General features: G+C 42.7%; 1 protein-coding gene across 1 annotated transcript; it reads left to right on the top strand.

The window, feature by feature from the left end:
• Positions 1-2,060: 2,060 nt before the first annotated feature.
• On the top strand, positions 2,061-21,429 carry LOC118098541 (amyloid beta (A4) precursor protein-binding, family B, member 1 interacting protein). Its single transcript, XM_035142471.2, has 14 exons — positions 2,061-2,256; positions 6,550-6,609; positions 7,553-7,640; positions 8,414-8,685; positions 9,771-9,848; positions 11,342-11,501; positions 14,939-15,060; positions 16,706-16,780; positions 16,876-17,019; positions 17,452-17,562; positions 19,491-19,589; positions 19,684-19,807; positions 19,924-19,985; positions 20,340-21,429. Exons 2-14 carry the CDS (start codon positions 6,550-6,552, stop codon positions 21,078-21,080), a joined length of 2,136 nt encoding a protein of 711 aa, XP_034998362.2. The 5' UTR covers positions 2,061-2,256; the 3' UTR covers positions 21,081-21,429.
• The last annotated feature ends 231 nt before the right edge of the window (positions 21,430-21,660 follow it).

The following is a 21,660-nucleotide window of genomic DNA, read 5'->3' as shown; positions in this document are numbered from 1 at the left end:
AGAGTTTTAACATTTCTCATCTCATCATTTCAACCTGGACTCATTATTTTTGACGTGGTTTCTCATAATGTCGAATTTTTATTATCTCTCATTATTTCCACTTACCACAAGTTTTGTTTTAACCAGTTTTTCTTTTGGCAGAAATAGTTTTTTCCACATTGAGGCAAGTTTCACTCTTATTAACCAAAGCAAACCTCAGTTTTCTTGTTGGCTGGAAGCTGTTTGTATAAGTGCTGCCAAAGAGAGCGGAGTCGCTCTCGGGAATCAGTTGCATACGACAAAAACATCCAGTTAATTGGTCGTTTTTACTTCTGGTGCAAACTTGCGGCGTGGATTATTTCACCGCTTAGAAAGAAAAGCAGCACGGGGCCGGTAGCATGAGCTGCTCCACACCCACCCACAGAGTTCAGTGGTGTTTGACATGTACATTACAGCAGGGAACAAACAGAGGGCACTGCAACACTCCCAGTGTGCGTCACCTTTCACATCATCATCATCATCATCATCATAGTGACAGTTTGTCCTCTGCAGTATTACCTTTCACTAACGCTCTATCGTTTTGCAAGGTGCCCACTGGTTTCGTCATTATCACCCCATTTCCTTCTGTGTGCCCGAGCCCAGGAAAGGTGTTTAGAGTGTGTGTGGGAGCGCTCGGATTCAACATGACAGAGAATAATGCTTTAAAAATCTGCCCTCTGATATTTCTCTCACCTTAACATCTGGGGTTTTGTAATTCATTTGGAATTCCAACAGGCTGCTCTTTGTTAAGAAGGTCTTGGCTTTGCAACCAGCTCCTGCTTTGTTGTATCAAGGGTTGCTAAAAATAACAACCAGTTTCTTGACTCTGTGCTGTGACACATGTTGGATAAAAACATCAGTGCCCCCTCTGGACCACCCTCAGCAGCAGTGACGCGTGGCTGCAGAGACACAACAAAGCGAAACATCACCCAGCACTTGAGAAATGTTCTCCACGAGGCACCGGCGTGCTCGTGTCGGGGAGATTATCTGGCCCCCGATGCTTTTGGTGTCCATGTGTTTGTCAACCCCTGAGAGAGGGAGGAAATGAGGGCGGTCGGGACGCATGCCCATACCCGGAGTGTTTGTTTAATACATCACGAGTCATGAAAGGCTCTCCGACGCATTCAAGGTTATTTGGTTTCCCCCCGTGGTGCTCAACCTCGCCGTACGATGACAGGATTCCACCACAGAGAGGGTGGTCTGCCTTTCCGTTCGGAGCTGGGGGGAGTCTTGAGGGAAAGTAGGACACAGAAGTGCTAATAATAGTGAAATAATGCAGACAGAGACTAATGTTTTCCCGGAAAATGAGGGAATCAGCATCATAATGCGTCGTGATGCCGATTTTTCCCTCAGTTTCCTTAATATTTTGACACATTTTCAGTTTGAGCTGCACGCCTCCGCCCTGCGAGCTGAAGGGAGATTACAAAAAGATGTGAAATCTTGATTCTTGGTCTCCCAGGTTGACTCAAGGAGAAATGCAAATAAATAGAGCTATCTGTGTCTGCATGGTCAGATAAGAGCCGGAGGCTATTCATACCTTGGCAGCTTGACTTTCCTTGGTTCCCCCCCCCCTGAAGATTAATGACCTTGTTGCACCACACCAGTGTCTTACGATATTCCTTCCTGATTTCAAGCGAAACAGAAGATTGTACATTAAAAGCTATTTTTTGAATGGCCTGGGAAGATGTGTGCTTTTGCTTGATTTCTGCTCTGGTATCCGTCGGTGCTGTGACTTGTCACGTGACCACTCCTGTCTAAAGATCTGCTGTAAATCAGTTTCTACGAGGTGAATTATTAACCGAGCTCCGTCACATTTCCTGTGCTGAGTCAGCGTTCCTACAAATCCCACCAATGCCTTTTCTTTCCCTCCACACACTCCATCATCTGCTCAAGTGGTTGTCTATCACCGCAAAAGTCTTGATTGAAACTCGTAGCTAGATGGAGTATTTTCCTCGTGTGTTTGAAGCAGTTGCCATGCAGATAAGCAGCACTGTGAAAGGGGGGCAGCGCTGCCCTGACAAGACTGTTGTGAAAGTGTGGAGACTCTTTGCAAGAATGCAGTGACAGGTCTGGACCTGAACTTCCGCATTGAGCAGTCAGAGAGCCAGATGCAATCAACACACCCTGCATGTAGCTGCTTTTTACTGGTGTAGAGCTTCATCAGAGGAGAATATTCGGCCCATGAAGCTGTTATCTTGAAACTAAAAGGTGAAACAAGGATTAAAAGAATCTGAAAAGGTGAGTCCCTGCTCCGTTAAACCGTACCTTCAGTAAACGGTGAACCTCCTTAGCTGCCTTCCTCACTTTGACTCCCCTGTAGGATGTTGTTTTAAGTTGATGTCAAACACAGAGAATTAGTTTTTCCTGTTACAGTCATAGCAGACACGCAGATATGACAGTTAATGTTTGGCATCCTGTCAGATTTAGTGATTCTAAAGCTTCCTTTTTAAAAAAAAGTTGTCAACCAGGAGGAAAAAACAGCAGAAAACTGTCATCGCCATCTACGATCTTTTTGTTCTGGTGAGATGAATCTAAATTAGGTTGTTGTACCACAAATAAAAAAGACATTAGGCGTATTTCAAGATGACAAGCAGGGTGTTAGTTCATCTGTGTTCCTGTCTACGGTACAACAGGGTGGACCCAGCTCTAATGTCAGACTGCTCCATGACTCAATAACCACGAGAAAACCGATAGGCCTGGCCTCTTATTTTTAAAGCTCGCAGTGCTGTCAGTTTGTCACCAATGATTGGAACATTTTGTACATTTGGCTCCGGAGAGGAGATTTAATCACAGAGGAACAGACCGAATCACTTACATGGTGCATCACCGAACATGTCCGCTTCAAGGATGGGGTTAAAACCACTTAGTTGACGGGTTTAATCCTGTTTAGAAGCGTCGTCAACAAGAAAACCCACAGAAATATGTTAAAACACACACTGTCAAATTACTCGTAGGGAATTTGCGTTAAAACAAAAACATACATATCCCTGTTACTCAATTACTGCAGGTGTTGTGCTTTTAACATCCGAGTTTGATTCTAAGACAAACCCTCTTCGGCAAACACAGATACGATCTTCTGTATTGTTCAGTGCCAGTTATGATTTGAGTTTTTTTTTTATCCCCTCCAGCGTTTTGTTCCTGCTGCCGAGTCCCTGACTTCTCTTCTTCACGGTAGCGTTCGACCGGTTCTGTAAACACATCTGAATAAGCCTCGAGTATAGATATTCAATCTGAGTTTCTATACAATATGGCAAACACTCTTGTGCTTTGTGTTCTTGTCTGGTTTCCATTTTCTTGATTTACGCATGTGCAGCGTCATGAAAAAGGCCGAGACATGTATTTGAGATTATTAAGGAGGGAGGAGGGAAACTGTTTTCTGGAGGAATGCACTTGCAGACACTGTATAGCCAGTATTTAATTTCAGCAAATACCAGAAGTATATGGCCTGCAGTGGTGTGTTTTCACAGTGCATTGTGCGAGTCTGGAGAGCTGCCAGTGTTCATGCCTGAGTGTTTCCAATAATATTTACAAATGCTGACAAATCACATATTTTCAAGGCCAGTTTCTGCAGAGAAAATGGTGCAAAAAGGGCAGCGAGACTCTTCTGAATATGAATCATAGGTTCACAGACTTTAAACCTGTTGCATAGTTATTGCACCTATTGCCAAAAATACCTGTCTCACAAAGTTTGGTCTCTTAGTAGAAGCAATTCCGGTTTAAAAGGAAAGCCGGGGTCCCTTCAGAGAAGAGTTCTCCACAATTCCTGATAAGAATCTTCTGAATGATTTTGCAACAGATCTCTGTCAAAGCCACCATCTTGAGCCAGAGAAGTGTTTTATTCATGTTTTTATGAACTTGGTTGGACATTTGGAGAAGTTCACTTGTTCTCTGTCTCGCTGGGAGTTCCATGAAGAGATGAGATGAGACAGTTTTCGAGATCTGACCAACAACTGGTCTGGTATAACAATTTCCCTTTCAGCTCTCTGTGTTAAGAGGTCGTTAACACACTTTAAATAAAAAGGCTTTGGGACATAAATGAATCAGGGAATTTAAATTATGACGTAGTTTTTATAACAGAGCGGTTTTCTAAAAATTTCAGTTCATGTATTTTATTACTCATGCAGGCTTTATACTTGATCATTACTTTTTCTTCAGCCTTCATGCAGACTATCATATCTAAACCACATTTAAACACATACTAATACCAGTAAAACAGTCACATTAAGTTTGCAGGTGGCTCATGTCATCACTTCCTACATGATTTCAACATTGCGATTGGCAGGAAGTTTACACTTCACCACTTCCTCCTATAGGGCGAACCCAGTTGTGTGAAAGGGTGGAGGCGTACGAGCTAAAGGAGTTGGAGACCCACTCATGAATATGTCACATGGAAATTAAGGCTCGACACCAAGAAGCTCCTACGCGTGACAGAGTTGTGTAATAGAGTTGTCTGTTATCCAAAATCTGCCTGAATTGATCTACAGAGTCAGAAAGTGCGAGTTTCTCAACCAAACATGCAGACGCCATCTGTTCGCTGGAACAATATTGATCCATTTCACATTCAAATGGGAAACATCATGTCACAACAGCGTATGAGCTGTGGCCTGGAACAGCATCAGTCACACTCGTCTCCTCCACACTGCGACTAAAAGACTTTTGCCTCGGGAGTCTTTTGATTAAATTCTTCTCAAACGTTTTTCTCTCCTCTGCTGCTGGATCTCACAGTTTACTACACATGATTCCACACCGTGATGAGCGCAGGCAGCCAGTTGCACTTTGATAAAGACCACATTTGCATATCTAATGTACCACAGCAGTGAAGTGTGAAGAGTTATCCAAGCATTACAAAAAAATATATTTCCAACACAACTCTGTTCAATGTCATATAGCATATCAACACATGGACGTTTAATCAGTGCCCTACAACCCAACCTGCCACTTTTACAGAATATGAATTAAGTCATTTGTATTGTACTGCATTGACTTACCTCGTTGTTGAGAGGTACTATACAAAAAAACTATTTTCTTCTGTAGTTCCAAAGTTTTCATCCTTGACAACTAAGTTATTTCTGTTAGCAATTAAGTCCACATGTTCTTACAGCTCCAGATTAGCCATGCTAACTCATAGCTTGCTAATAAACTGACTTAAAAGTTGTTTATCTGATATTTTGTTGTCTCCATCTTTGTTTTTCATCGTGTGTAGCTCGTATAAAAAGGTGATGATAGGTGTCAGCATCCTAACATTCGGCAAAAAACCCAAAGTGGTCAACTTTTAGCCCAAAGTTTTCCAGTGAAGTTCATTAACAGCCACAGAAGTACAAGGTGGATCTTTAATGTTTATCAAGCAGTTGTCTTACAGCCACTGATCAGAAAGGTTCAGTGGTCATCAGGCTCAGAATTCACTGATTCCGTACTTTCTGTCCAGAGAAGTGCGTTTACTCACCATCACAGTCCTACAGGAGGATGATGATGAATGAGGAGCTTGCACAGTTGCACCCAATCTTTCCCGTGAGTGACTGAACTCCCGCTCACACCTTCCCTGAAGTCCTGCTCCTGACTACTACTGCTTATGTTCCACTGTAAGAAAACAGGGACTCTGTTTTGACTGCATATTCTAGGCCATCATAACATTTGCTTTGACAAATGAGGCTTCAAATGATACATGAGAGACAGATAACGCACATAATCTAAGATGGAAACCCTGAGCGAATCTGCAGAAGTTGTTTTCAGGGAAAACACGGCTACTGTAGTTGTCCTTCAGGGTGTTGTGCCACCGAACTGAAATAATGAACCCTGAAGATGCTGATATTACCCTCATAGGTCTGGTTTAAACCTTCAGCGTGTTTCAGGGATCGTTCTTATGATCTTAGTTTGCAGAAATGTTTAATTTAAGCATTGTAGCTTTAAACTTTTGAAATGAATTTGTTTGTCATCATAGGACTGAATGTGTGGCTCATAATAACCGGTGACTTGCAGCATTCAGAAAAGGGAAGGTTAGAAGATGTCAAAGTTCAATTAGTACGATGGTTTGATGAAGAAAACTACCAACAAAATAAGAAATGTATCGTCTAAAAGGCACAGATCTATAGATAACACGGTACATTTTTATTCCTGACGCTGTGAGAAAATGAAATAATATTCCAAACTCCAGTTCAACAAACAAGATGTGACAAGTTCCAGCCAAACAGAAAAAAAAAACAAGCCTGCAAGTTATGCATTCAAAGTTTGCTCAGTTGGATCTTGGCGGGAGATGTTTCAGGAAAGCGGAGCTTCGGGGCACGGACGACAACCGCACACATTTCAAAGTAAAGCAGCAGTACTGTGTTTCTACCACAGGCCGTCAGCAGCACTTTTAACATGCAAATGGATTCACCTCTTCATTCCATACATTCCTCGACCATCATTTGTCACGACAACCACGTCCAATCAATTCAGCCCATTGATACACGTTGTGCTCTCATAGCTGCATTGGACAGAGTTTAGAGTCTGAGCCTTTTCTGTGTGTGACATTTCTGTTGTTGCTTTAACCAGATGGACGACATCGACGCCATGTTCAGCGACCTGCTGGGGGAGATGGACCTCCTCACTCAGGTAATCTCAACTTCTCATGACAACTGTATGATTTTAGGAACTAACACTCAGTAATTTGTATTTCTCATGACTTACTGTAATGTAAGTTGTTTATTAGAAAATTAAATAATATAAAAATACAACTCATTAACTGAAAGTAAATATTATAGAACGGAAGGTTTAATTTTGGACAGATCATACATTCACTTCCTTAGTATCACTTCCTGTCAGAAATATGTTATTCAAATAATTCTGTTCAATTTGAAGAAAGGATTACTTCATTTCTTCCGCAAAGTGCAACAACGATTTCCCCCTTTTTTGCTAAGAGCATCAGATGCTCTTTGTTTTAACAACTAAAACACCATTAGTGCTTGAAAGGGATTATATAGGCCACATCTTAAATGCTGCACATTTTCTCCGGGCTTCCCAGAGTTAATTCCACTACCTTAAATAGACTTTTCTCCCTCAAAGAATAATGACAACCCCACTAAAACCCACCATCGATCACCGAGACACTCTAGACTGGCAAGCACAACAGACACAGCGGGGGGGAACTCTTTGTGGTCATCTAACAACCATAAATTACATTTCCTTTTAGAGGGGAGGTCAAATGGCAAACGCATGAGCCAGCTCCAGATTACACAGTTTCTTCTTAGTGAAAAGCTCTGCTGATCACTTTGATGTTGTTTTCCAGGCCACCAGTCCTTTTAAAACCACTTCCCCTTGTATGAGGGGCAGTTAATATCACACACAGAAGCCCTGTTAGGTGTCGTATCTGAAAACAGATGGAACATGAAAACGTGTAAACGTTGTATTTCTTTGCATAATATTTGGGGACTGTTTATGTTTCCGTGCACTCAGAATGTGTTGTGCATTAACTCCCTGAGCCTCTTGGGGTCCTGTACATATTGTACAGATATTATATTCTTATAAACACATGGTCTTGTTCATTGTTTCCCCACAGAGCCTGGAACAGGAGACAGGACCTCCAGAACCTCTCCCCTACGCTAACCAGGAAGTCAACTACTCTATCGGCTTCGCCGACTTGAACGGTGACTAAACACTTTGTCCGCCATGAGTGAAGAAACACCACAAAGAGCAGGGGGTTGAACTTCTGCACCATGTTTGCTATAACATTCAACTCATTGGGAAAGGATATATCGCAAGTTTAATATTATCAAGCAAATTATCTGTTTTAGCAAGTTTAAAAATTAAGGTCACTGTGTCTGCCTCTGGCTCAGGGGCTGTAAAATAAGCCGTAATAATTTTAAAGCAAAGTCACGAAATGTCATTTGAAAGTTTTCTTCCCCTGTTTTTTTTTGTTTTTTTTGGAAGGCACGTCATTAATCAGCAGTTTTATAGGTTTTGCAGTTCTTGATAACAAATGCCTGTATAAGGACCTATATCCCACCAGCTAGCAGCTGGAGCCAAAAGCTAATGTCAGCAATTAGCATGACAACATCTTCACAATGCTAATATCCTTTTGTTTACGCTGAGTTCATGTCCTTTGAGAGGGAAGGCAATGATGTGAAAGAGACTCGTTCACAACTTGTTTCACGTCATCAGACATGAAGATGGCAGTTAGCAAACACAAAAGCACAATTAAGGAAAACCCATGTTATTGCATTACTTCATAAAAACAAAGAAAAAGGAAGTTGTAAGTGAAAAAGACAACGTGTTTGCAAGACAACCCAAAGTTATTTCAGAATAGGAACTTACTGTATGTTGGACATGACTGTTACTGTAACAGTAAAAGTATTTTTGTGTTGTCTAAAATACCCACTTGAGTTATTTCCTAATACACTGATTCTGCTCCTAACACCAGAGTCCCTCCATGAACTGGAGGATACTGATTTGGATGCGCTGATGGCTGATTTGGTCGCTGACCTAAATGCGACCGAAGTGAAACTCGCAGCAGAGATAGAAGGTCTGAAGGTGCCGTCGCCGCCTCCACCGGATCTGCCACAATCACTCAAAGGCCTGAGCCCCCATGCATCACCAGCTTCACCAGCATCTCGAGCGAGCAGCACAAGCAGCAACACCTCGGCCACCTCCCCTTTGCCACCTCCGCCCCCTCAGGGCGCAAAGCCTACAAAGGTGGGTGTGACAGTGTTTTCACAGTAACAGTTACATCCCTGCAAAGAGATGTTAATCTCCATACAGCCTGTAGCTGGTCCAACATTCAAGAAGTGAGAGTTTTATGAAGGTTTTTCATAATAATAGAAAGTATTTTAATAAAACTTTAACAGCTTGAAGGAAAAAGGCCTCGAGGACGGACAGCAAAGTAAAAGGAACATTTCCGTGCATTGCTGTACTGCTTATATGGGGGTTGGGAGAGGCAATAGTCAGTCTCTGTTTTATTATGTCTTGGTTTACCGATGACAAAGTGCTTTCCAAGGCATTCGTGACAAGACAGTATTAAAAAACGACACCAGTTCCCAGCATATATATTTCTGGTCCTTTTCATCTTGGTGCAACTGCCTAAGAGTGGTATTGCTCTTATAGCAGTTGGGCGGTGAGCTCATGACAAAGTTGTTCCTGGGCTGAGGCATCTGTTACAGTTAGCATCTGAGGTGAAACAGTCTGGAACAGATCAAACACGTGCAGCCATGAGGCAGGAAAGGGAAACAGGATCAATACCTCAGGTTGGAATAGGGGAGGTAAGATGTGGCCGTGTTCAGGGGGGTGGAACCAGACAGGAGCTTATTGCTTTAGCAGAGATTTGTTACCTCATCCTCCTGAGGTAGAAGCAGCAGCTGTGCTGAGGCAGTGAATGAAAGTTGTTGGGTCGAGGAGTAGAACTTCATTAAAACTGCCGCTGTGGGCAGGATTTTAATCACACCTGACTCTGAAATTTTTTTTGTATCCCTGCTAATCCAGTCATTGTAAATTTACAAATTAAATTCTTGAATGAAGATAATGAGAATGGGAAGCATCTCCTGAGCAGCACTGAGAATCTACAGCCATAGAAACGGAGACACCGGATTCTGCTCCTCGTTTATCTGACGCACTTTTCATGAATTCAAAGCAGTACCTCAAACTACTGAGAGCTAGATGAGAGGATTGATACCTCTGTGCAATAGATGTAAAGGTATAAGCAAGCAGAAGAAATGGCAAAAGACAATCTGTTCTTCACTGTAACTCATCTGTCTCATTAACATGTCGTTGTTTGTCTTATTCAGGAGGAAATCGAGGCGCAGATGAAAGCAGACAAAATCAAACTCGCTCTGGAGAAGCTCAAGGAGGCCAAAGTGAAAAAGGTAAGACGACCAAACTCTGAAGTGCACTTCTGACCTCGCGTCCGCTGCCATAAACCATACTTATGACATTTTGAGTTACGGCTACAAGGACTTCACTGTAAAAGACGTAATGTTCAAACACAGCTCGGCTCTTTGTGCCTTCGAAACAGCCATCGATCAGTAAGGGACGGCTTCGCTCAAGGAGCCAATGTTGCGCTGAGCAGCACAGTTTCCTCTGTGGGTGATATGTGGTCACTCACATTTGTAAAGCAGCACTCAAAAAGGTGCAGACATGTTTTAAATGCAGCGCTTCACCTCAGGGTCTGTAGTTCAACACAAAACCCAACAAGCCTCAGACTGCAGGCCATCATGGGTGTTATGATGGATAATGTGTCATGTTTTATACTTCCTCTCGTGGTGCAGGTGGAACAAAGTGGTTTTCTTGGTAAGATATTAATGATCTAAAATCTAAACTGAAACAGCGAAAAAACGGTAACTTTCACAGGAACATCTGTCCCAGCTGTTGGACACAGAAGAGCAAGGTGCACTCTCTGTGGTTTGGGCAGAATGTGATTCTCGGGTTTCATAGAAACCACTGGTTGCCTTGCATGAGGAAGTACAGTAAGAGGAAGAATAATTTGCCCGTCCAGTGACATCTCATTCAACCAAACGCCGAAACCATATTGTGTTGAAGGTGAGGTCCAGACGGAGGAACATGTGGGCTAACGCTCTAAACCCTCCTGCGATAACATCTCTGAAACCCACATTTTTTTGGCACAACGCGAGCGACTGGCTGACCTTGGTTCTGTGAAACTGCTAAGCCTTCCAAAGCTGGATTTGTCTCCAGATGAGAGGAAGTGTGAAGCCATATGAGCCCGGGAGGAAAGCGCTGGTCTGCTCCAGAGCTAAATTCGTTTCAGCTTGGGAGGACGAAAAAATGCCACTGAGACAGAAGTGGCAGTGCACGGCCTCCTCTAGCAGAACTAACATTAACAGGCAGAAACAGCTATTTAGCGTTTGTATCCTGTAATTTAAATGGAAAATAAACAAGTTGCATGTGTGTGGATTGGATGCGTCACTGCTTAGAGAGACCTGCTGCTGCTGCTGCCCACAAAACCTTTAACTGCAATCGCTCACACAGACACACAAAACCTCTTGTTGTAACTGGAACTCTTATTTCTTACCGGTTATACTTTCTTATTTAATTATCACCGACACAGGAGGACAGCTCTGACACTCACCTAATAATCAACAGCACATGTTCAACCCCATCCGTTACATTCACAGTTGTCCCCCATAAACAAGGGCAGGTAGGAACCTAAAGAAAGGGCAATTTAGGATTAGTAAGAAAATACATGATTGTTATATTGATTGATATCTGTGAATAAATAACAATTAAATTAGCGATTTCACCTGTTTCAATATGAACATTTGTGGTATTGTTTTGTTAGTTGGAGAAAATACAGCAAAGTAATGCATCGTTTAAAAACGTAATTCAATTGTTTTCCGGACAGTTGGTCGTGAAGGTGCTGATGAACGACGGCAGCGCCAAGACCCTGATGGTGGATGAGCGGCAGAACGTCAGGGAGGTTCTGGACAACATGTTTGAGAAGACTCACTGCGACTGTAACGTGGACTGGAGCTTGTGCGAGACAAACCCCGAACTGCAGCTCGGTGAGTTCCTGCAGTAGATGTATAGTGATTGTGTGCCGTGGTACGACTGGGTTTTTTAACCTGGGAGGCAACAATAGCACGAGGAGGCTTTATGACCAATGATAAATCTACGTGCTGCCACCGGCTGATGTAGCACCAGAGTCATTCTGTGGTTAAATATTGTCAGGTGAAGATAGAAAGAGGAACCGAGCGTGATGCAATCCCACGACTAGTTTGGAATAAATCTGCTCAGAGCTACAGACGTTATTTTTACTGGCAGAGAGATGTCTTACGACTGGGGACACTGCTTTGATGGGAAGTGATTTCTGGGTAATGTAGTGCAGGAGCGCCGCGGCAATGAGCTCGAACTGAGCAGCAAATATATCAACAAAACAAGAAAAACACAGCAGCGGTAGATTACAGCTTTAACAACATAAGCCCTCGGTGTGTTTTTATCTAAACTGTCAGCTAAACACACAGACACACACAGACACACACAGACACACACACACACACAGACTGAATGTACAGGCTGGGATTTTTCATCCTAGTCCAGATGATGGACTGTGTTTTTATTGGCATGACGGCCACACTGCAGCGAGCTCACAATGAAACACTGATCTTACTCCCATTCATCTCTCTCTCCCTCTCCCTCTCTCTCTCCCTCCCTCCTCCTCCTCTCTTTCCTGCAGTCTCTCTCTCCCTCCCTCGCTCACACACATGCGTACAGTGCAGACAGGTGGGTTTAATTTGTTGCGTCGGACACTGTCAGTCTTCCTCCCTGTCATGTGGAAATAGGAGCCTCATGATCTCAATCCTCCGTCTGAGCGCTCTGTGCTATATTTACTTCAGCTGCCGGACTCAGATCCTGCAGCCGTTCATTACCATCTGTTTTCTCTGTTTTCTAACAACTTCATCAGATTGTTACTGAGCTGAATTCACTTCTTTTTTTAAAGAAACAGTCTTATATGTCACGGACAAGGAGTCATTGTGCTCCATGGTGAAAGGGTTTTAATGAAACACTGGTGGTAAAATCATTAACCTCTGCGAGCAACAGAACCTAAGCCAATGTTGTTTTGCTTAGAAATTATATTCAAGTCATTTTATATGCGGCTAGTTAAACTGTGACGCACTAAATTAGAGGATAAGCCAAGAAATACTGTGCTTTTTCCCTCATTTAAACTAAATCTGTCGCAAGACAAAAACCAAGGAATGTGTTGATTCATTTAGCAAAACTTCACTAATCTGTCTGTGGAGTGAAGATCTCCCAAAACTCAAAAGAAAGTAGAAATACCTTTAAAGTTATGTGCAGTTATGTGATATAAGTTTCAGTTTTTCAGTAGCGGATCAATACATTGACGGTTTTGGTTATTTTGTGGCATTTATAGACAATAAAAAATGTATAGAATATGTGTTTGCTTAAATATCTTGTCACAGAAAACATTTACAGAGGCCTTTTTTGAAATTGTAGCATCACAAAGGAAATGGATTGCTCCTATGCAAATATTAGAAGTATTGGTGGAAGTATTTAAATCACACAAACAAAAACCTTTTGTTTACAGTGTCCAGGTTTTTTTCCACATTGTGACATCAAGGCGTAGGAACACACCGAAGTCTGAACACCGACTTTACAATTTGGGAAATGAGACCTTCCAACGAGCGTGTGAATGAACAATAAAATACTGTACGAGTCCAACCAATGTTCTGGGTAGACCTCAATGCTGCCTGTGCAAAAACAATTGAGGAAATGTGTGTTTCCCTTGAGTCAACAGTTTATTTTTAACCGAATTATATCTGTCTGAGACACAGATATAACTTTAAATACTTCCGTGTGCGTAACTTGACTCATGGGCATCACGGTCCGGGTCTTGTGTCATCTCTGACTAACTGGACAGCTTCACATTGGAAACTGTTCCATTCATCGTTCAACATGTGTGACCCCCCCCGCGAGTGGTCTGGGCACTATACCATCTCAAGTTTAATCGTTTTAATCAATAAAAAAGGCCAGGCGTCTCGGAGCGTAGTAAACACCCACAGCCCTCAACAGCATCGCCATCTTCAAACAAGTCTCTACTCGGCCACGTGCTCGTCATCCACTCCACCACCGCGACACACGATGTGGTTAATGCACTTCAAAGGAAGTTTTACCCCTAATAACTCACTCCAGCAGAAAAGTCACACCATCCATTTCAGGATTGCAATAGTCAAACTATAGACTGGAACACTGGCAGCAATCTATTTAATGCCTAGCTCTGCCTCGGCTGCAAACCTGTAATTGGGGAGCGTGGCTAAACTACAGTCAAATGGCCAGTACACGATTAAGATCTATGGCACCGGGTGTGTGGGTGGGCAGAGGAGGAGGAAGAGGAGGAGGAGATAGTGAGGAGGAAAGTGCTTTTAATGTGTTGTCGAGCTTTAGTGCCATTTAAAGTTCCTCCAGTGAATGGGGAGGGTTGTATTTTATCGATCCCTTGATTCGGCCCATTTGAGATGGACAATTACGCAGCTGTGACTTGGAACCAGGCTCAGCTGAGTTAAAGATTTTGTGGCAGAGTGAACTACAGTCCACACGTTGAGGCATTTGTTCTGGCGTGTTTTACAGTGCAAAGCTAAAACAGAGGGGACACACGGAGAATTTAAAGTGCGATTAGAGAGTCGTCGATTCTGGTTTCAACAATGTTGACTCATTCCGAGACAAACTGGGGGTTTTTGAATTTTGCAGTGTTTGACTGTGCTGAGAAATTATTTTTAGTTAAGCAAATACACGCATTCATTTAATGTAGAGAACGTATGCAAAGCAAAATTTAGATGTACTTAATTTGTGTATTTCCACTGTAAGGTCCTCGGAATGACAATGACACCATTGGTCTTTTGTTTTTAAGGTGTCTGAAATAACCTTTGTTGTCATCATTCAAACAAGTGATCATTCATGGTCATGCGAATAAGGACTTGTCATTTCTCAGGAGCAAAAAGCAGAACAGTAGAATGGCTGCAGTTCCCTAACCGCAACCAAATGGTTTTATTTTCCTATCGGGCACAACCTGCTTCCAAAGACAAAATCCGTTGGTCTTGGACAGTTTTTGGCATCGACCAAAGACCTTTTATGTCCTGTAGTGATGATGTGACTTGTTGACAGTGTTGGGAAACTGAATATCACTTTGCAGATAGAAATTTAACACAAAACTTAGACTACATTCATAACAAACGACGTAAACACCTAAAGATAAATCTTATAAGAAGATAAAAATAGTAATATATACACGACTACTCCCAACAGGGAAACACTGCAAACATTTCTATTGGGTAATTTCTTTCTGTCAACTAATACTTGTGCAATTAGAGTAATTTAAAATATGCAATATTGTCATATATACTTTTTATACAATATGGCTTCAGGGCAATGATATGATTACTTTTATTATGACTTTACTGACGTTTGGTTTGATTTCTGTTTGCAGAACGGACATTTGAAGACCATGAGAACCTGGTGGAGCCGCTCTTAGCGTGGACGAGGGACACCGAGAACAAAGTCCTCTTTAAAGAGCGTGGGGAAAAACACGAGGTTTTCAAAAACCCACAGGTTCGTCCCCTTATTGTGCATCATCAACACTTTGAGGTCATTACATATTGTAGCTTGCATACCGAGTGATCGGAGGTGACGTGCGAGTCATATCTCTAAACTCCAGCCCTGGCCAGTTCATTATTCTTGGCCTTGATTCGTGCAGATCTCTCTCCACGTTGATTCAGCTCAGCGCCGTCTGCTGAATTGTTGTCAATTACGAGATGTGTTTGCTCCGCGCAGGATGACCTCTTCCATTCACGTCCTCGCTGTAATATATCAGACGAAACAGATTCTGGGAAAAGACGGAGAGATCCCGTCATGTTTGTTGATGTAACGGATCCATTTATAATCCCAGGGTATGTAATGGACTCTGTCTGTTGGCAGAGACAAATAACCGGTTCGGAAACCTGGTGAGACATTCTCATTTTATAAAACACTCCGTCATGTCTTCCACGTCCTCCAACAGGAGACAGATCTGTTTTATACAGAATGTCCCTATCAATTTAAAGCTGCAACTTTGGACAGGAGCTGCCAGAATGTTCCCCCTGAGGCGATGGAAAGATTTAGACCCAAACTGATATGAAGTCAAATGAGCACAGTAACACAGGGACAGAGAGTCGGAGTTTGGGAGGTATTTGAAAGCACTGAGTTTCAAATATGTGCTTTTCTCACCAGCTACAACAACTTCTGAGGTGCTTGTTTTACGGCTCTATGTGTCCCTGTCTCTGTCCCTGTATGTGTCCCTGTCTCTGTCCCTGTCTTTATCTCCTCTCACCCCTCGCTCCTCCCTCATTCAACCAATCAGTCATCATGAGGTTCACCTGACCAGGGAACTGAGGTGCTTTTAAAAGCTGCTGTCTCAGGATCAGAACGAGGCTTCTTCCAGTGTGGAGACCCTGGTTTAACTGTGTCACAGCCGGAGAGTTTATCATTGTTTTAATTTGTCTGTTAATGTTTATAAATCGAATGGTTTGTGTTGTTGAATTGTGTCAGTGGTGGTCAGTGATTTTACATGTTAGACAAAAAGGGCTCGATCCTGGGGCCAAACAGTGATTCACAAAAATATTGCATTTCTTGCATGTTTGAGGGAATACGGACATTTTAATGAGCAAAACCAAGAGTCTGCACTTAGGCACAGCTGCAGTTTAAGCTAAATGCTAATGTGAACATGTTAATGTAATTACATTTTGGCATCTTGAGCTAAATGCCAAAGTGAACATGCCACATTAATTTGGTATTTAGCATCTTGAGCTAGCAAGCGTGCTACTGCAATTATGTTTATCTCTTTTAGCTAAATGCTCAAGTGAACATGCTACTGTAGTTTAGCATTTAGCTCTGTGAGTGACCTCACCATAACAGTTTCAAAATGTCAATGCAAAACACCCTGATATTAAGCAGGTGTAATGTTTACACCATGGACGCCATCTTAGTTAGTGTTTGAATGCTAACATTTGCTACTTAGCACTAAACACTGTGAAGCTGAGGCTGACGGTAAAACTGTTAATCATCAGGAGGATTTGAACGTGTGCAACAACGTTTGTAGTAAATAGTTGAAAAGTTTCTCTCAAAAAATATCTGCTCCAGTTTCTGATGCTAACATGCTAACAACTGCTAATAGCCGTCACTCGTACTCATTAATGCACTTCATGTTTTATTCCTGCAGAACTTTTATCTTTGGAAAAAGGACAAGAAAGCTCTCAAAGAAATAAAGGACAAAGACAAGGAGATATTAATAGAGGTAAATAAACAAGCACACAAACTCACAGGGGTATAAAGTTTCCCCAGGGGGCGCTCATCTTCTCCTCCTCTTTCATCCCCTCTTCACGTCCGCAGGAGAACTTCTGCGGGTCGTCCATCATCGTGCCCGACCTGGAGGGGGTGCTGCACCTCAGAGAAGATGGAAAGAAGTCCTGGAAGCCGCGGCTCTTCCAGCTGAGGGCCTCTGGGATTTATTATGTGCCCAAAGGGAAGACCAAGGTCAGGGGTCAAAGGAGCAAACACCACATGCACAGAGCCGGGTCGCTGATCTGGGACACATTCATTCAAGCTGGAGATAAAATCCTGCTCATATGGATATTTTTTTTGCAATTTCCAATGAGATTCTTATGAAATGTAAGAGCAGTTTCTTCTTTCCTCTCCGGGACTACCAAGATGTAGTGTGTTGTATTTCTGCTTTATCAAACCCCGCTTCATGCACGGCTGAATATCACTACATCTTGTACTCCCTGCTGGATCGTACATTCACTCACTGTATATCTCACATGTCTCAGCAGCAACTACTCCCGTACACACCTTCGCACAGTGTATCACTACTGCATCTGTGGTGCAGATTCAATTCGGTCGACACAAAAACCCAAAGATGCCGCAGATCACAGACGTAATTTCATCCTCTGTTTGTTTCTTTTTCAGTCGTCCCGTGACCTCGTTTGCTTTCAACAGTTCGACAACGTAAACGTCTACTACGGCAAAGACTTTAAGAACAAATACAAGGCCCCCACTGACTTCTGCTTTGTTCTGAAGGTAAGCTTCAAATATCCTTCATCAATCAATCAATCCACACCACACACACCAGGGCTATTTTACCCTGTATAAGATGTTGATGCTTGCTTTACTGGAAATGTGAAAAGCAATAAATAGTTTAGTTTGGAGAAGTGAAAGGAGCTTCAGCCAGTTCAGTAAAGAAAAGGTGAACTAGATGAGATTTTATGTGAAAGAAATGACTGTAAAAACCACTTTGCGTTTTAATTAAAAGTACTTCAAAACGGAGAATATTAACATCGACGGGACGTACAGTGCTCATTTAAGAGTGAGAAGTGCTGATGTGGAAATAAAGGAAAGAATTAGACGGTTTGGTGGGTCAGTTTTAAAGGGATGTGAAAGTCTGCGCTCTTTCCTTTCCCCCTATCTCATCTGTGAAACACCAGAATCAGCAGATACCGTTAGACTAGATGGTGAGGATCAAAGCGAAAAGAGCTTAGAGAGGCAAAGAAAGTGAATTACCCAGCGGTGAGAGACACGGCCCTCAAGGTGCGGTTTGTCCAAGGGCAAAGGGGAAAATGGACTGTCAGGGTGGACATGTTGGAAGACGAGGTCTCACATCTCGTCCTCACACTTCAGGCCTCGTACAGAACAAACTGCAGATTGTAACAATATGATACGATGATAGCTGCTGTTAAATGAGGGCGTTCACGAGCGGCCGAAACCCGCTGCAACTCAAGGGACAATTTAGCTTCATCATTTAACAGTTATTCTGAGATGCGTTGTTGGAGGTGATCCTGGAAACCATCCTCATTATCTCCAACTGATATCATGACGATATGTGGAAATTCAACTTTCTCTTCAGGAGAAAACAATCGACTCTCAGCCCCTTTTTTTAAAGTCCACAATGTACAAGAAATACTTTTGTAATCACTACGACTGGTTTTCTTGGATAAAACCAACAAAGGACGACGTGAGCAGAAAACTCAAACCTCACTGCTCCTTATGCAAACAAGATAAAAGTGCACATGAAGATATGACTGTCTGAAATGTAGTTCTCTGCCTCTCCCTCTCTGTTTGTCTTCACTAATACCGACTGGATTATTGCAAATAACAGGAAATTAAAATATGAAATCTTTTTAGCAATCTGATTCTAGACCCACTCTGCCCCCTTGTGGCACCTTGTGATATCCTTAAACCCGTCGAGGAATAATAGAATAATTAAAAAACACTAGATCCTTTTATTCCCGAGTTGGTTTAAGGCTTCAGGCAGAGTCAATAGATTTTGTGTCCCTCTAATCTAATTGAACACAATACAACACATTGCAGTTTTAACACTGTATAATGGTGCCGTGATACTTTTTGTCCCCCCAGACGCTACTGTTGGTATATTTTCATCTGTTGTTGCCCAAAAAACTGTTAAATGGACATTTAATGTGATCTACACTAAAATACAGGGGTTTGGTTTTTATGCTTTGATGATAAAAGGGATGTAAATGTATTATTTTAAAGTAAAATGGCTTTTTTTTATTATTTAATACTTCTGCAGGGGTCTGTGGAAAACATGTAAACAAAAACATATAATTAAATTTTGTTTTAAAACAGGTAAAAGTAATCCTTACTCTGTAATTCTTAATAAAACTAGTAAATTAAATACACGTAATGTATCCTAGACTTAACCCTGCTGTGGCTGCAAGTAGTAATCATTTTCAGGATTAATCGTTTCGTCCATAAAGTGTCAGTAAACAGAGATAATGCACCGCCTGACAGACTGTCACATATCCCCACAGGCCACGGGGACATCTTTAAATTGCTTTTCTTGTCCTGATAACAGTGAAAAAACCCAAATATATTCAGTTTACTATCATCAGGCTGACAAACGGCAGCAAATAGCTGCAGTCAGACACATACATATCAAAATGCTGCTGTTTTTAAAATGGTAAAACAAACATGGTTCTTTGTCTGTGTAGCATCCTCAGATCCAGAAGGACTCTCAGTACATCAAGTATCTGTGCTGTGACGACGCCTGGAGCATGAACCTGTGGGTGACCGGAATACGGATCGCAAAGGTAAATTTGAACAACCCTGCTTTTTAATAACAAGAAACAAACTCGAGCAGAAGACACGAGGTCACGATCTGTGCTGTGTTCCCCACACTTCCAGTACGGCAAGTCTCTGTATGAAAACTATAAAGCAGCCGAGAAGAAGGCAGTCGTCAACTCTGCGTGGATGAACCGCAGCACCCCGTCCAGCTCCAATCCCTCCACGCCCTCGCCCACCATCAAAGGTAGAACGAGCTCTCTCTCTGCTGTGTTTCAGTGACATGACACGACCCAGATGTGTCGGTAGAACAAACGTTTTCCTTGTGCAGTACGTTCACTCGTGTGATTTCTCTCCTTCCAGCCAAGTCACAGAGTCACGCAAACGGTCATGCTCCCAAACCCCAGCCAGGACCTGCATCTGAGGTGAACTACTCCTCCTTACCTACATACCTCCTGTATGTTTGTTAGTTAGTCAGCAGGATCACGTACAAACGACTTAACGGATTTCCCTGAAACTCGGTGGAAGGATGTGGCAAAAAAGAAAGCTCTAGATTTTGGTGTTTTTGTTTGGCTAATTTTATTGTTTCAGTCATTTTTCATATTATTTATATATATTCTAATGTGATATAATATTTTCTGGTATCAGCTTTGCAAATGTATTTGCTGATTTTCTGTGACCTTGTCAATTTAACCTATAAACGTTTAATTGAAAAATAATCTTACATTTGTCCGTCTCCTGTACACAAAGTGTTACTGGTCTATTTTCTGTCTCCTCAGAACTTTGGAAGCATCCCACCTCCTCCTCCTCCTCCTCCTCCTCCTCCTCCATCAGGTGGGTTTCTCCCTCCCCCACCTCCGGACTCATCATTCCCTCCTCCACCACCTCCTTTAGCTGCCAAGAGTTCCTCGAGACCCAGCCTCCCCCAGCGAAACCTGCCAACCAACTTCCCTCCACCTCCACCTGCAATGGACCTCCCTCCTCCACCCCAGCCTCCGCCTTTCCATGACTCCTCTGAGGCACCACCAGACTTCCTCCCACCTCCTCCTCTGCCAGTGAAATCCCTCCCATCCCCTCCTCCATCCTTTCGTTCAATGCCACCTCCTCCTCCTCTGTCAGCGAAATCCCTCCCATCCCCATCTCCATCCTTTCGTTCAATGCCACCTCCTCCTCCTCTGTCAGCGAAATCCCTCCCATCCCCATCTCCTTGTTTCAGGGGCATGGACCAGTCTCTGCCTCCTCCACCACCCGACCCAGGCTTTTTACCACCTCCTCCACCTCAGCCCGTGTTCACAGGGGCTGGGTCTCCTCCTCCACCTCCACCTCCACCACCTCCTCCACCCTCTGCTCCTACCCCCGCCCTGAGAGCAGCAGCGCTGCCTTCTGGATTGGCGAAGAAGATGCCTCCTCCTCCGCCAAAGAGGACTACACCGTCGCTAGGAGGAGGAGGAGGAGGAGGAGAAGGGAACTTAATGTCAGAACTGATGTTAGCCATGCAGAAGAAACGCGGCGATCATTAGTCTGAGCAGGTCATTTGTGGAGAATAGGAACGAACTCTGCCAAACGAAGAGTAATTTCAAACTTAATCCACAGCCGTACTTCTGTCACATCTGGAGATCAATACTACAAATGGATTGATCCATTTATCCAGAGCATTGAGGTGATTCATCTATAGCTCAGCCTTGTAATTGTTTTAAAACTGGGTCACTTAGAAACCAGTGACTGCTGTAAGAAAACATTTTATCCTGTCGTCATAGTTCAAAGAGATGTTTTTTTTTTATAGAATTGTATATATTGTCATGTTTACCTGGGAGAATCCAGAGTGTTGTTGTTTTTCAAATGACATCTAAATAAAACCTCCTGAATAAATATCTTTTGATTCCTGGTGGCATAAGAACAAGACAAACTGGACTGAATCATTGTCCAGTCGGACAATGATGCGAGTTGAGTGAATTATACATAAAAGATGATGATAAAACAAATGTTGAAAGTCTACATAATCCAGCTACGGCTGCAGGTAACGATTTACTTTCATTTTCAGAAATGTGGAGATTATTTCCAGGATTAATCGTTTGCTCCATAAAATGTCAGTAAATAGAG

Source organism: Hippoglossus stenolepis, chromosome 19, assembly GCF_022539355.2.
Source record: "Hippoglossus stenolepis isolate QCI-W04-F060 chromosome 19, HSTE1.2, whole genome shotgun sequence".
In the NCBI taxonomy this organism is placed as follows: Eukaryota; Metazoa; Chordata; class Actinopteri; order Pleuronectiformes; family Pleuronectidae; genus Hippoglossus; species Hippoglossus stenolepis.
This window is presented reverse-complemented; position numbering and strand designations above follow the sequence as displayed.